Consider the following 16,329-nt stretch of genomic DNA (forward strand, 5'->3'; position numbering starts at 1 on the left):
ACAACAGTGGCTATGTGGGTAAGAAAGTATGGATTCTTCAGAGAAACCTATTACAACAAGATATATGTCCAATGATTCTGTACAGGCATTAAACTATTGTGACACTCTAAAACTCTCTTTAGTCATAGTGACTACACTCCATCAAGAGTCACTCTATTCCGCCTTACAGGAACACCCTGTAAGATATGTCTACCTTTGCCAGTTCTTTCCTTGTTTTGTAATCAGAGACGTATCCCGTGACAACTGCCTTTTATAGCACAGTGGTATTGTATTACAGCTGAGCCATCCTTGTCTTTCTCGTGATGTCGTGCGACTTTGCTACTATATCCCTCAACTGACCCTCTCACGCTAATTGAAATTCACTTATTGATCCTGAATAATTCAAATACGGCCTCAAGACATTAAGGTCATGTTTAGCTGCTCTTCTGTAGCGCTAGCCGGCTGACAAGATGACTGTGATATTTCCAATTCCTGTTTCCCTGGCCCAAAAATGACTCAACCCAGTGCTTTGTTTCCTCCGGCATTCCTTACATACCACAGCCAACTTTCCCTTGTCTACCCTTTCTATTGAAGTTTTAAACTCATTCAAAGACCCTCACAAATCTCCCTTCACATAACACAACAGATAGTTACCAGGGAATAAGCTCCCATAGTGACACGATTCCTGTCACTGTGTTGTGGGAATAGGGTCAAGACATCATAGTGAAATACTCATGCCCACCATCTTAAGGCCACCAATAAATCACTGAATGAGGTGCCTGTAATCTACTTTGTGGCTGAAACATTCATAGGGATGGTGTTATGAAACATGAAACAGAGCTATTCGAAAATAAATGCCATGCCATTGAGATTTTTCCACATAGCCTAAAAATACTGATAAATTATAAAACATAATGATAGGTAAGCGACTCGAATCATGGACAATAGATATTCTATTGTAAAATAAAGAGTTACAGCATCACATACATATACAGTAGAACATCATAAAACCTTCATCTATTCCTGGGTAACAAACCTTGGTGCAACTTGGATAAGAAACCTTGGATGAGTCCAGTTGAATATGAAACCTTGGATCCAGTCATCTTTATCTAAAGTGAGCCCTCGTCTATTGTTTCTCTAAACAATCCTCTCACAGTCAGGGTCTCAGGGCCTATGAAAAAGGAATTACTATTACTATTCATACCAGAGGAATTGTAATGAGGTTGTGTAAGAATTAGGGGAAAAGAGTGGTGGGTCAGGGGTTAAGAGGGATTTCATTTAGTGCAGACTTTGCTAATGTATGGTGGAAGTTAATACAGTGGGATGGGATGGGATGGGGGGTGGGGGGTCACCCAGTCACACCACATAGTGGAGTTTTAGAGGCTCGGCTCGGCAACGCTCTATTTGTTAAACGGTGAATGGCGCGGTGGGATAAATGTGTTATATAATGAGCCAGCGGGCGTCTGCCAAAGGGGAAGTGCGCCGGGGGCATGGGGTGGGGGGGGGGGTCGGAAGGGGCAGGGGTGCACTCCCAAAGACACCCTACCCCTAACCCAGAGGAAGAATTCAAACAGTGTCAGTGCATTGGACTCCGGTCTGATCTAGTTCTATCCAAGCACTGTCCACAAGGAGGGAGCCAAAACACTCAAGACATTCAGACATTATATAGACTAATAGCTTCATAACAGTCACAAAGAGGGAATAAATCACCTATTCAGTAAGACACTGCTTAATAAAGACCTAATAAATGTGTAATGACGCCTAATACAGATCTTATTGAGCAGTAATGCACACACATATTGATGGTATTAATGCTTAACATTGTGTTCTCTAAACTAAAGTGTTATCGTTCTTTTTTTGGGGGGTACTTCCTTTCCAGGAAGAGCACAGGAAGTGTCGCACATGCACACTATCTACATCTTAATCTACACCAGAGACACACTGGGCCAGCTTTAATCAGGTCAGGACTGTCTACAAGAGAGTAGCCTATGTGTGCCACTTGTAAAACTGGATAATGCAAAATAAAGCACATGTGCAAATATTTGACTGAGCTGAAGAGACAATTGGGATTGCCATTCATACACCTAGGTTTATAGCAGCTTTCAGTCAATTCAGTCAAATGTATGCTAGTGTCCTCTAGCTTTCATTTAGTGTGTTCTCTGTCCTCCACAATGCTGAAGGACACGGAAACAGCTCAGGAGCGTTCTGCTGTTTATAAATGTAGTTGTGTGAGCTTTAATCACTGCATGTTTTAACCACTGCAGTGTTCCGTCACGTGAAAACGGCGGGAGGCTGGTTCTGTGTTTAGCCTACATACTGTACCACCTGTCTCTGGCCCCAAAGCCCTTTGAACGACTCATATTCCTGGAGCTCATTTCATGTGCCACTCTAGTCCTGGAGGTGAGACGATTAGTGGGAATCAGGTGCTTTATCCAAGCATGTAGACAGCCCCCCTACAGAGGCTGAGCCTGCACCCACCCCACCCGTGGCCCCCCTTTGCCCTGGATAGATGGGGTTTGTTGTGTCCCCACCCTTCGGTTTCCTCCCTGCCTACCATGGGCAGAGGCCCGAACGAAATGCCCAAGCATTCAAAGCATGGGTCGCGCGCTGGTCAACATAGATTTCACACCAAAACAATGCCACCTTTGCATGCACTCATGCCCAAGGGGCAGGTCACTTCCACTGTGACGTGGGGAGTGGGATTTACTGCCCGTTGTGTTCGGAGCTGGACCTCTGTCTGGAGGTGCTCATGCGAATGATGCCTTTAAGTAAGACATGGGCCAGGGGGCAGAGCGAAGAGCACAGAGGCCGAACTTGGCCCCGGTGGACCTACTCCAGTTTCCCTCCTGATCCCGCTTAACACAGCAAGGCAGCCCCAAAGTCCCACAACAATGGGGCCCATGGATTTGGACATACACATCGGAGCATGTGAGAGAGAATGCTGTGTGTGAGTGTGTGTGTGTGTGTGTGTGTGTGCATTCGTGTGTGAGTGGATTGTATGGAGCACTATTGGGGCAGCCCATATCTGCAAGTGCTGGCGTACCGTTCTTGGGTTGTAATTAAGTTCAATAAACATAAGGTCGACCCATGCTAGGTATTAAAATTGTGCTCAAAAACATAATTTAAGAGAAGGAACCAAAGAATCATTTGTGGTAATAAGGGTCAGTAAATAGACAGAACATATGGTGTTGGTTGTGAACTTATGTGTGTAGTCTGATAATAGCCATGATTACAGTTTATCTGTAACAGGCTACCATAAACCGGTGGACATACCACATTTTAACAAGGTAAAGGGAACTAGGCTGTCAAAAACAGGCTCTTCAAGTTTGAAGTTTTTCTTGACATTTAAACAAGGAAATGTAAATGCAGAATACCAAGAAATCCATCCGTAGGTAGCTGGTGGTTGTACAGGGTTGTAGAGTATCTGAAATGAATTTTAAAAGAATAATGATCACAGTGCTCTGAAGGTGAGCTAACACACACACACACGCAAAGAGAGAAATCATGAACTCACATAATCTAGAAGAGTGAGCTCATTAGTAGAGGATTCAGATGGCACTTCTTCCACGGATGTTTGAGAGTCACAGGACTCTGGGTGCATCTCTCTCTAATCTTCTTTGCTGCAGTGTGGTCCCTTTTGAAACCAAGACCACACGCTGATCAGTTATGACACTCAGTCTTCAGATCTCCTCTCCTCAGGTTTCTGCTCACTTTCTGGCAGTGAGGCAGGACAGAATGAGGACAAGCACGAGTTATCTAATGTCAAGGGCATCAAGACAATACTGACATTTGTCAACTTTCTTTCCAGCGTGTCCTCCCCTCAAACCAAACCAAAAGGGAGGATTAATTGCAACATAATCGTTAGTGTGGTTGAACATTAAAGAGGAGTTGTAGTGTTAAACAATGACCATTCCCTGCCCGTGCACGTCACACAGACTGGAGTAAGTATGTTTATACACAAAACCATGTGACCAGTCTGTGTAAGACGGGCAGGCCACTCCCTTTTTCCCTCCTCAGGCTGATGCAACGCTAGTACATATAAGGTGCAGACCATACCCGGCATTCTAGAGAAACGCGGAATCCGAGAAGACATCATCTGGAATAAAGCATTTAGCTGAAAAAAAGCATCTAGCTTCAAAATTAATTTTTAAAGAAGATTCTGATTCAAAACATTGTAATATCTCATCGATTTCTGTTTACAAATATTGAACAAATATTTATTCCTATTTATACAGAACCAGTTCCGATCTATAAAGATTAATCTTTTTGTAAATTTTACTGACATCTGGAATAAATACAATTTATATAGAAAACTTTATAAAGAAAACCGTTTTTCCGTCTAAAAACACTGCAAAGAGGATTCTTTTTAATCACGACTGAGACGTTTGGACAGCTTTCAAGGTAAGAGCTTCATTGTGAATTTGAAAGCGATGCTGGTTTACAAGAGATAACGAGGGTTCTTCAAAATGTCATGCATTTAACCTTAATATCCTTACATATTACACGGGATATGTTTAGAGAGGATATGTTTTAGCGTCCTATCTACATTATAGCCTGGTTAGTGTATCTATATATTTCATATGACCATTTAATGGTGTCACCGAATTCAGGAAGAGAATGACATCCGTTTGTTTGAATATGATCAGCAGGGCGCAATCTACCGGTACTGTTGGATCGCGTTAATCAAGTATCCATGTCCTTCAAATGATTAGAACCGCACCTCGTGTCAGACTGAGATCTGCATAAATAAATAAATAAATAATTGAAGACACTAGCATATAGTATACAATTCATGCTACTGCAGTCATGTGCCTTATTTAAATCCTGACAATGAAAAGATGGGCGGAACCCATGTGGGAATTTGGGCAGAATGTATTTATTGTCTTTTAGTAACCTGATTTTAGCTTGTATATCATCCTCATTTACATTTGAACAGTAAACGGTAGTCTCGGTGAATGTCGGTTAATGATGCAATTACGCATGGCACAAAGCTCTGCGCAAAGCGGTTCCGTTCCCAAAGCCATAAACGTGCCTGTTGTTTCAATGTTTAAAATGACCAAAATAACGATTAGGCTACAGTCTAATCAAATTCATTCATTATATAGTAACCAGTTGTCAGTGGCCAAAGAGACACATGCTTACATTCTATCTATGGCCTGTAGGACATCTCTGCCATTTAAAAGTAATTAAATTCATCGCCTAAGTCTAAGACTTGTTTAAATGGATAGTTGTGGTGAAATATAACAAATGCCATAGATTCACAGACCGAATATTCCTTTGCGCCATTGTTAGGAATGCGACTGTCTGAAGGTTGGGAGACAGACACGGATGCCGGTTTGGTATTTTTCCACTCCTTCTGATGAGTCAAACCCCCTCCCCCTCCCCCTACCCCTGACGACTCGTGGTCACATGACCCGATTTATGTGTTGCTGGGCTGCGGCGCTCGCCATGTATTGATTATTCATCTGCCGGGCGGGGGGGTGTTCGGTTTCAATAAGTGGAGAGGACTATGGGTGACGCATTAAGAATGAATGTCTGGAAAAAATAAACAACAATGTCCGCTCTTTCTTGCTCTGCAGGATGAAAGAAATTTCAAAAACGGAGATGAGCCGGCTGAACGTCGGACAGGATGAAGACAGCGTTAGTTCAAATAGCAATGAATTCAGCAGTTACCAGGACTGTCCCACCAAGAAAGCCCCGATTGGCAGGTAAAGAAGACATAGCCTGTTGTATTATTTTAAACCTTTCAAGATTTTACTCAGTTAGGTCTGTCTAAATATAATCACGTGGTTGTAGTTCTCACAAACCATATTTCTTAGTGATTAAAAAAATATATAAATGCCTCAGAATTTGGCACCTATATTCTGTTGATTTTATCTCAATTCAATTTATATTTTATCTCAACAGTCAATTTGACGATGCTGAGAGTCAGAACTTCCTTCCAGACTACCACCTGGACAAGAAGAAATATGTTACAGATTATGTAAGTGTCCAATCCCTTCACATGTACACATATCATAACCTTAACATTAAATGAAATGCTTTGTGTTTAGGCTTTTAAACAAACTTTGACTTCCCTTTCAATCAGGATCCTGGCTCAGCCTCCTTTGGCATGTCTGTCTTCAACTTGGGCAACGCCATTATGGGGAGTGGCATCTTGGGTCTGTCCTATGCCATGGCCAACACAGGCATTGCACTTTTTGTGTAAGTTCCATGACTTGTCATCTTGGTAGTAAATATCAATAGTATTGTGTATCTGTCTTATCTTATTATCTTATTATCTTATAAGTTAGCCTAACAGCCCCCTGGGCACTGAATTTGAAATTGCACTACATTTGGTAGTTATAAAGGCAGGACAACATTAGGCGTTGATGTTTAACTGTACAACCACAGATGGTCTTGTACTTCTGTGCAGCATATAAAAGTTATGTAACAGCACCTTGCCTTATACTATATATTATATATTATTAGAGATGAGTGTGCAAGAATAATGTGTGTGGATGGGTGGGTAACCTATGTGCCTGTGACCCAAAACATGAAAGGTTACAAAAAATTTTCTTACGAACCCCACATGACTCGACCTTCAGTCTCTACTACTAGAGCCAGTCACACATCCGTCTTTGATGAGGCTAATTGAAGTGGGTCACTTTCCTTTTAGCGGCACAGTAGTAAGACACCATGTTGCTCAAGCAGCCGTAAGACCGATCTGGCCCTCACGCTGCCGTGTGTGTTTACAAACAGTGAGGGGGCCCATTCCGCCCGCGTGGCGGCACACTCCCTCGCTGGCCTCACATGCAGAGTCACTCGGCTCGGGGGCCAAGCTGCTTAGCCGCGGCTAATCCCCCCCCCCACACACACCTACCCACCCCCCTGCAACCAGGGCAGGGCTGCCCATTGGTTATATAAGCCAGGGCAGTGGCAAATGGACAGCCGCAGTTTCTGCTCAATGAAAGCCTGGGCTGCGGACTGGCTGCCTCAATCCCCGACAGGAAGGAAGGCAAGAGGGAGATTAGTGGGCAGGCCAGGCCATTTCGGCTGAATGAGTGGGGAGAGGAATGTCATTGAGGGTTTTATTTTCTGTGTCTTGTGGATAATCCAATCAGGGAATTATGGGTTTTGTTGTATTTTTTTTGTATTATTTAAGCCTATAAATGACTTTAATATTACCTCACATGACTTAGGTGTAATTTGACCTGGCGGAAGACAACAGAACAGAGAAAGGTCTTATTGCAGGGAAGCAGAGCAGAACGATGTCTTTTAGAGAACGCACCAGATGCGGTTGAGCAGGAAGTTGGACGTGTACTCCCGTTCATGCAAAGAGTTATGCAAAAGAGCGTGGGCGATCAGTGAAGCCACCTCCCCCAACCCCTATCCCACCTCCTTTCGCATGTCTGTTCACTGTTATCAGCGCAGGTGGCAGTGGGAGAGTTTGCTTGGCATCTGCAGAGATATGACAGAGGGGGGATTAGCACATGAAGCTTAGTTTGTAAGCAGGTAATCGCCTCTGAAGCATAGCATGCAGGCGTGAGAGGGAGACCGTGCTATGCCTCCGAAATGTGATCATGGCTAAGAGGGACACAGAGAATGGCCGGTGGGGGGGGGGGGGGCAATTAAGAGGGGTATTAAAAATGGGCATAGACATTTATCCTGGTGCCGCAGGACATAGACCAGTGGCGTATGCGTGGCAAGCCACTCTCTGGCTCACTAGTCTAGACATCTGATTTTCGCACCCCTGCATCAAGATAGGTGAGTGAGTGCAGTGCAGTTCAAGCAGTGCTGACAAGGCCTGCGAAAATAACCACGCCAAGCCTTGAGTCATTCCATCAGGTCAACTCCATTTCTCTCTTCCCTCTCCCCCTCTGACAGCTAGTGAAGTGCTGCGTTTATTCATTGATCTTATCAAGCCCTTCCTTGACACATCACTGTCCTGGCAGAACTCTTACTGCAGTGGGGCTTTCCGACGCCAGGCTCTTAGCTGCATGAGGCTGTTTGTTGTGTTGGACAAGTAAAAGCTCATACATCTTTTATATGTCCTCTCCACAGGATTCTGCTGGTGGCTGTGTGCATATTCTCCCTCTACTCAGTTCATCTGCTGCTTAAAACTGCCAATGAAGGAGGTAAACAAAATTGAAACATTGTTATTCTTTGTCTTGTCTGGAGTAGATGGAATTGAATCCTCTGTTAAACAGCAATTTTTTTTTTAAATAAAAAAAATAAATCTGTGTTTTAAAATTTTTTATTCACCTTCTTCCTCAGGCTCTATGGTGTATGAGCAGTTGGGCTATAAAGCGTTTGGGATGCCAGGCAAGCTGGCTGCGTCGATCTCCATCACTATGCAGAACATTGGAGGTGAGGACGGCCTGCCAACACTGAGGCAGTAAAAATGCTGATGGGATGTAGCGCTGCACCTTTAGCTAAATGTCAGAGCTGCTCAACCATGTCTCTAGAGGCTCCCACAAATGGCAACATTAATTCAGCCTCAGCGTTCCATTAAAGACCAGTCAAGAATCTGGGAGGCACCAAAAGAGAAAAGTGCCTCTGAATAGAATGTGGCCAGTCAAAGATGGCAAGATTTTTAATCCTTCTCTTTTAACTCTTTTAACAGCCATGTCAAGCTACCTCTTCATTGTGAAGTACGAGCTGCCAATTGTGATTCAGTCATTTGTTGGAGAGAACAATGAGTAAGTAGGATTTCTGCTACACTGCAGTCAACGTGTCCAAAACTTGCACCTCAAAGAAATTCTTAGAACTGTGCTGCAGGGTGTGGGGGGGGGGGGGGGGGGGGGGGGGGGAGTCTATGCAGGAGTCAGCTAAATTTGGAAAAGTTTAAAAGGGCCTGCTGGTTTATGCCACACCACAACTGAGAGAAAAAGCACCGCCCAGTGTTCCCTTCAGTCATTTTTAATGAAAGGAAAGAAAGAGAGTGCAGCAGTGCTAAGCGCTACTGATGTAAGGGAGCATGGAGTTCAACATGAGCTGAACGTGCAGTGTGAGATAGGTGAATTGGGCTCTGTGTGTTGTCGCTGGGATAGAGGGGGCAAAAGCGAGGGTGGACAGGCCTGGTCTTTTTGGCACGGCCAATCAAAGGGGCCCTTTTGGCCCGGTCGTTTTGGCATAGCCAATCAAAGGGGCCCTTTTGGCCCGGTCGTTTTGGCATAGCCAATCAAAGAGGCCCTTTTGTCCCAGCGAGCCCCTAGTGCTGCACAGAGACAGAACTTGGGATGACCTAATGCATCTGCGCTCATGCAACATTCAAACATGTTCCAGAGAACACTCTCACAAAGAGGAGACAGTCGGTGCTGAGATCCCGTGAGATGATAAGGGTTCTCGTCAGCCTTCTCACACAGGGCTTGAAGTAGTCCGTTTTGTGTTCAGTTGTAATGTATTTACTGCTTCTAAATAATGTCATTATTCTAGTGAAAATTGTAAAGTATCTATACATTTTAGTGAGTGTGAACAAATGTAACTTGCATGTCAAATAAGTATATTAAGCATGTTATTGTTTTGTTTTTGTGTAGGGAGTGGTATACCAACGGAGACTACCTGGTTATGATTGTGTCTGTGGCGATCATTCTTCCCCTGTCACTACTGAGGAACTTGGGTAAGACTTTTTTTTTGTTTGTTTTTTCTTCCATTATGAGAAAAGTGTGTCGTGTGTAGTGAATGACAGCTGCTAATGACAGATGGGGGCAAGGACTAAACATGGCACTCACTTGTTTTTCTTACCCACAGGTTATCTTGGTTACACCAGTGGCTTCTCTCTGCTCTGCATGGTCTTCTTCCTGATCGTGGTAAGTGCCTGTGACAGCGCTACTTCCTCCAAGGTCTCAGTGGAAATTTCCACCGGTGCCTTATCACAGACACGAGGGCAGCAGTATCATTTCAACGTCCCTGAGGCTGCTTTGCCTGACGTAGACAAGAATTAAACAGCAGTAAATATTTAAAGGTTGTGGTCAGCCATAGAACCAATATTGGTATAAAAATGTCACTCTTATGAGCAAAATTGAAGCCCTTGTATTTAAGAACTGCCTGACCTCTGCTCCTACTCCAGGTATTTCACTGTGTCAAAGAGAGATGGGAAGAAACACTGTTCTTTCCATCATGTAACTTAAGATACATGCCAGTGAGAATGTAGCTATCTGAGACAGCATAGTGGTTCCAGTTTAATTGCCATGATAAAGGGCAAGTGAGGTTGTTTGAACAGGAAAATGGAACAAACAAGGCTTGGAGGGAGGGCGATTTGCTACTGATGCTCATGTGATGATGAACACAGCGTAGCATCATAGCCTGAGCTGTTTCGTAAATACTGATGCTCATGTGATGATGAACACAGCGTAGCATCATAGCCTGAGCTGTTTCGTAAATACTGATGCTCATGGAGGATGTTCTAATGTGGTCTGTGTGGTTGTCTGTGTAGGTGATCTACAAGAAGTTCCAGATCCCATGCCCTCTAACCAACGATATCCTCAATGCAACTATAAACGCCACGGTGGCCCAGATCACGACTCAGAACATGACTGTGACTGACTACAGCGCTGACACATGCACGCCCAAATACTTTGTCTTCAACTCACAGGTCGGCACATATTCTTGCTTTATGTGAAAGATACGCAAATGTAATACATTTGACTTAAACACGTTGTGTAACAGCATTAACCTTTGACCTAACCTGTCTCTGTCTTTCCCCCCCATAGACTGTGTATGCTGTGCCCATCCTGACATTTGCTTTTGTGTGCCACCCAGCCATTCTGCCCATGTATGAGGAGCTGAAAGAGTAAGTGCAAGAGGAATTCCAAATTCCATTCAGTTCTCTCTCTCTCTGTTTATCATTAGGCTTTCAGAGCTCGTTTAGTTTCAGTACTCGTTGCTCTTATTTGTCACGTTTCTAACGTTCGTCTCCTCCTCTGCCATCTGCAGTCGTTCTCGCAGAAGGATGCAGGGTGTGGCCAACGTCTCCTTTCTGGGAATGTTCATCATGTACCTGCTGGCTGCTCTCTTCGGCTACCTGACCTTCAACGGTGAGTTCTTTTCCGAGCAGTACTCTGCCTAGAATAAACAAGACAGGCGTGCACAAGCATATCCTGTTTAAAGGTCCTGGAACATTTTTATTTGTTTCATGGGATCAATTCTGTTTGTAAGACACAAGCCTGTGTTTGTTAGCATTGGTCAGAGTAGGGGAGGGAGGGAGTGGGGGAACTGATGCTGGGAGCAATCCAAAACAAATGAAAGTGGGAAAAGGTCTGCTGGAAACTCTGACGTAGGAGTAGCGCTCTGGAGGAACGTGGGTCTTCCAGATTCCCACCTCACCTGGGACCAGCTCCAAGCCCCGCTTACATAAGCGCTTGGGAAGGACCGAGGCAACGCACAGCTGTCCCTGTGGGTCAATACTGCCCACTGTGTCTGCATGCCAAGGACATAACATGATGTATTATTGGATGTTCTTGTTTTCACGGAAAAGGGGGATTATGTAAGGGAAGGCTTTTCTATAGTGGGGGAATCAGCATGTGTACATGTGTTAGATGTTGTCCGGTGCCAAGGACTTTGGCCCCAGTCAAGGCCGTAGACTGAAAATGTGCATTGTATCAGGCAGTAGTAATAGTGTAAAAGTGTGCCTGGAAGTGACCTTATGTGAGCTAATGAGGACGGCGTTCTGATGGTTGGATGTCTGTTGTCACAGAGCACGTGGAGCCTGAGCTGCTGCACACCTACTCCAAGGTGTACAAGGCGGACGTGATCCTGCTGATCGTCCGACTGGCTGTCCTGACCGCTGTGACCCTGACTGTCCCCGTTGTGCTTTTCCCCGTAAGTGTGGCTACTCATGACTCCTACTCAGCTTTTACATGATCTACATATGAACACATAGTCATTCTTATCAGGCATAGTGATCTGGTGGACACAAACATTTAGCTTTCCTACATGGAGTCATATTTGTGTGCCGTTCATCTGAGTCATCACTAATGGCTTCCTTCTCTCCACAGATCCGTACCTCTGTCAACGCCCTTCTGTGCGCCTCCAAGGAGTTCAGCTGGATTCGCCACACCATCATCACCATGGTGCTGCTGATTGGCGTTAACATCCTGGTCATTTTCGTGCCCACCATCCGTGACATCTTTGGCTTCATCGGTAAGTCTGGTGCTCCGTAGGAGCCATATTGGTTGCCTTGGGGGAACAGGGGGTTAGTAATGTAACATGTCAAGTCCCACCAGAGTCTGACCGGTGTATGTTCTCTCAGGGGCCTCTGCTGCTGCTATGCTCATCTTCATCCTGCCCTCGGCTTTCTACTTAAAACTGGTCAAGAAGGAGTCCATGAAGTCCATGCAGAAGATTGGGGTAAGAAAACATTGCTGGTCTTTAAAAGAGATTTTATAGCCATTCATGAAACTCACGGAAGAGAGACCTTGGCATTGCTGTAAGATGACTAAGCTCTTACTGTTTGTCCCATCAGGCAAGTATCTTCCTGGTCAGTGGCTTCATCGTCATGATCGCCTGCATGACGCTCATCGTTCTCGACTGGATCCACGCAGCAACTTCCACCGAGCCACGCGCCGACGGGGGTCACTAGTGGGCGCTGGTCTCGGAAGGGTAGAAGCATTACAGACACACCTGCTGGGAACAAGAGGTCGGCACCTAACTGCTCAGCCCCTTCAGATGAATCAACATAAAAGATCCGACCGCTTAAAAACTGCTACGGTAACAAAGAAAGCTGAAGAGGAAGAGGAAGATGGTGATGAATAGTGTTGCTCTCGTATGACAGCACAGAGCAGAAAAAACTATACCATTCTGAAAGAATGTCCTGAACTTTGTACAGTATGCTGTTAGGCCACAAAGTTGGTATTATGACTTTTTTTTACTTTACATGCTTTATTGTCATTATTTTCATTTTTGTTTCATTGTTTTTTTTTGTGTTGTGATGTTTTTTTCTTTATTTGTTCATTTTTTAAGTAGTACTGGTACGGTTTTATCCTATGATGGTGCCTCACTCAAAGATTGTAGTCAACTTTTGTAGACATTGCAGCACGCATTCAGGTGATTATCTGAATGTGAGCCTTTTTTGTCTTTAGTGTTCTGGATTGGCTTTGAGTTGGATGACATAACCCAAGCCAGTGTGAGCCTGGTACTCCAAAGAGGCAACAGCATTGAACGCAGATCGCACACTCTCAAGGCAAAACAACAGAATTTGTCATCTTTTTTTACGGTTGCCAAAACTATTTCTTACTGGTGTTTGTATATTTAAAAGCACTTAGTATTCAGCACACATGTGAAGGTTTGTCAGCGCACACAGATTGCTAGACAAGATGAACAGTATTTGTTGCAAGGTCTTTTTGACCTTGTTGACCAACTTTACCTGTAAATTACTCCAATTATGAAATGATCAAAAACCTGCTTATTCATAGTCGCTCACTGGAAGCTGGGTGTGAAATAGCCAGTGATTTTTCTTTTCTTAAATAACTGTATCTCACTATGTAACCTTATCCATCAATCAGGCAGAAAAAAATGTTGAATACTAGTTGCTCAAAGTTTAAGACTGGACACGTTTGCTGTTAGAACTCCCACCAAGTGTGGAGCACTACTTTTTTCTTTAAGGAACAGTGACTCCTTTAAAGAAATTTACGTTTTTTATTATTTAAGCCACATGCTGTGGTTGTAATGTACCTGTACAACTTGCAACGGAAAAAAAAGAAAGACTCTGTGCTTTTTCTTAACTGTAAAACCGCACATAACCAAAAGGAGGGTACGTTACACTGACTCCCGAGCAGGGCTCTATCCCCTGCAAGTGAGGCATCACCGCAAGTTTGTCACCATTGCAGTGTTTACTGTTGGCAGCTTCTCATTTTTGGAACGCTCAAACGGAGAGGGAGGGGGAAAAAACAACGAACAGAGCTTGATGAGAACACGTCATGTCTGCTTGTCACCTTGTTGTCTGCCGCTTGTGCCCAGAAATGTCATTTTTGCAGGCACATCGGGGAGTGACCTTTTATTGTGCTTCCAGTTGCTAACCTCAAACGACAAATGTCATCCAAACTGTTACTGTCCAGCATTATTTATGAGAGAACATCAATGTAATTTAATCTATTTTACTATATTTATATAATGTACATATCTGTAAATAAGCTTTATTTTGTTTGAGCTTTTTTCATTTTAGTGGCAGTTTAAAAAACTTTTGAGTTTTGAGAGCTGTCCGAACATGTCACTGTAGTCTTGTCATGCCCAAATTAACATGCCCTCTTACTGGTACAGAACCATGCAGTGGCTGTCCACTACCGTGCGCCCACTGCTGCCACTGCTAGCTCTAACTGTGCTACTGTAACTCTAAACTGAATCCTACCTAAAAGTCAATGGACGTGGTTTACATCAGTCAGTTGATGTGCTGTTCGTCAAGCACGATGGATCGGCCCAGCACACTTTGTTCACTGTTAAAATGCTGTACTCCTCTGTAAGGGCCACCGAGAGTTTGAAAGCTATCTCATGACCGTGTAAAGGAGAAGGGCATCCCTACAAGTGCTACACTCTTGTTTCAATGAAACACTATGTATATCCTGTAAGAATTGTCAATTAAAAAGTCCAAGATAACCAAACTGATGTGTGTGTTGGCATGAAGTCTCTTTGTTTGATCAAAACACTATGGCGGAAATGGCGGTCGTAGATAAACGAGGGTTGAATTGCCCTTACCTATCTCTGTTTGCAGTGTAAACAAGATTTGAGCCATTTGAGTCATGGCTTAAATAAATATTTATAAAATAAAAAAGAAGGTGTGGCTTTATGACTAGACCTAGGGAGAGAAACTAATACCTGGAAAGTGCTTGGTATTCACTACACCATGCAGTTTCATTGTCAAAACCTGAGCGTTCTTTGTTCAGCTGAGAGACAAAGTAAAAGAACATAATGTTCCTTACAGTCCTGTCAGTCATTGAATATATCATTGTAATCAAATGGCCTTTGTTTAGTGCAGTTAAGTCAATAGAGCATTATAATCTCTCTCTCTCTATATATATATATATATATATATATATATATATATATATATATACACTACAAAGGACTACAATTTCCTATATGAGAAGTAGGCCTTCAGTTCATACTGTAGTCTTCATTGTAGCCAAGGCTAACACATTTAAATAGGTTGCCATCGCCCCCTATGGGCTAACTCTGGAATTACCACAGTTTAACTGACATGCTGTAGGCCTACCGTGTGTGCAGGTTGCAAAGCTAAAAGCGACGTTGTGAATGCTTACAGTGTGAAACTGCTATGATAAGTGTGTGCTCATCATAGCTGAAATTACATCAAGGATTATACACCAAATAGAAACTACATGTTTCCACTGTTTCCTTTATTGACCTTTATTCGACCTTCCACTCTTGCAGTTCATAGACAGGTAGGCCTACAGGAGGAAAGCCTTATCATCTTCTCAGTGTGGAAAATAGAGCCCCAACAGTGCTCTAAGTTTCAAAAGATTTGACACTTGGTCACCAGACATTTATGATACTTATCATTTATGCTACTTTCATGATTTAGAGCAATTGATTGATTGTTTTGATTTTATACATTTATTTAATCTATTTCACATTATTTTATAGTGTGTGTTGCCTTCTTTCTTAGATCGGTTTCTACGAATACCACCTGAGCTATTACAACAAACATTGAGCAATATCCTCTCTCTTCTTTTCAATCTGATACTATCTGATGTTTTGCAAGAGACACAGAGACATATGAGTCAGATAGCTGGGGACACAATGCTGGTAGACTATACCGATTCAGAGTGCTTCTAAATAGTCCAGAGTATCTCTGAGAGTTTCTGCCTTGAAAAGTTGAGTTATGTTATCTATTCTTTCTCCTCCTCTTCTTCTTCTTCGCCCTAGTCACAGGGGCACCCTCCGGTTAGAAGTCCGAAGCGCTAACCAGTAGGCCACGGCTGCCCCCCAAAGATGAACCCAGTGTCTGTCAGGAATTTATAAATCCTTCTTTTCCCTTTTTCATTCACCCCAATATCTATCAAAATAATCTTCCTTATTTGTTTACACATTGGACCAGTGCTGACAATTTCTTAATTTCTTAGGAAATGAAATTAAGAAATCTGATAAAATTACCAAAATCTATTGATGTTAAATTCAACCCAATGGTATAAACATAACACTTCTTAGGACCTATTATCTCCCTGAATTTAAACCTAACATCAGCTGCATGAAACTTAAGGTATGCAATCTTGAATGACAAAAGATTGTGGGAAGGCATTCCATATGAATGAGCACCATTTACTCCCCTGATGGGCATTCAGCAGATCTAGGGGAGGGGTGTGCAGGAGCGGACCTGCCATTAGGCATGGACAGGCAATTGCCTGGGGCCTCGGCCAC

The 16,329-nt window shown here is 43.5% G+C and overlaps 1 protein-coding gene across 1 annotated transcript; it reads left to right on the top strand.

Moving 5' to 3' along the window:
* Positions 1-4,074: 4,074 nt before the first annotated feature.
* slc38a2 (solute carrier family 38 member 2) lies at positions 4,075-14,559 on the top strand. The gene is made up of 16 exons (XM_076296454.1): positions 4,075-4,380; positions 5,559-5,687; positions 5,887-5,962; positions 6,068-6,183; positions 8,023-8,096; positions 8,236-8,328; positions 8,585-8,660; positions 9,498-9,580; positions 9,712-9,770; positions 10,397-10,555; positions 10,674-10,753; positions 10,897-10,997; positions 11,657-11,781; positions 11,958-12,102; positions 12,212-12,309; positions 12,425-14,559. Exons 2-16 carry the CDS (start codon positions 5,560-5,562, stop codon positions 12,539-12,541), a joined length of 1,530 nt encoding a protein of 509 aa, XP_076152569.1. The 5' UTR covers positions 4,075-4,380; position 5,559; the 3' UTR covers positions 12,542-14,559.
* Positions 14,560-16,329: the final 1,770 nt, after the last annotated feature.

Source organism: Alosa pseudoharengus, unplaced genomic scaffold, assembly GCF_046254945.1.
Source record: "Alosa pseudoharengus isolate Yale_2024_CS ecotype anadromous, Long Island Sound unplaced genomic scaffold, YU_APseudo_1.1 YU_APseudo_1.1_scf_20, whole genome shotgun sequence".
NCBI lineage: Eukaryota > Metazoa > Chordata > Actinopteri > Clupeiformes > Clupeidae > Alosa > Alosa pseudoharengus.

Coding starts and splice junctions, on each gene's coding strand:
- slc38a2 (XM_076296454.1), top strand. CDS start 5,560: ATGAAAGAAATTTCAAAAACGGAGATGAGCCGGCTGAACGTCGGACAG. Junction 5,688..5,886: donor AAGAAAGCCCCGATTGGCAG/GTAAAGAAGACA, acceptor TTATCTCAACAG/TCAATTTGACGATGCTGAGA. Junction 8,097..8,235: donor TAAAACTGCCAATGAAGGAG/GTAAACAAAATT, acceptor CTTCTTCCTCAG/GCTCTATGGTGTATGAGCAG.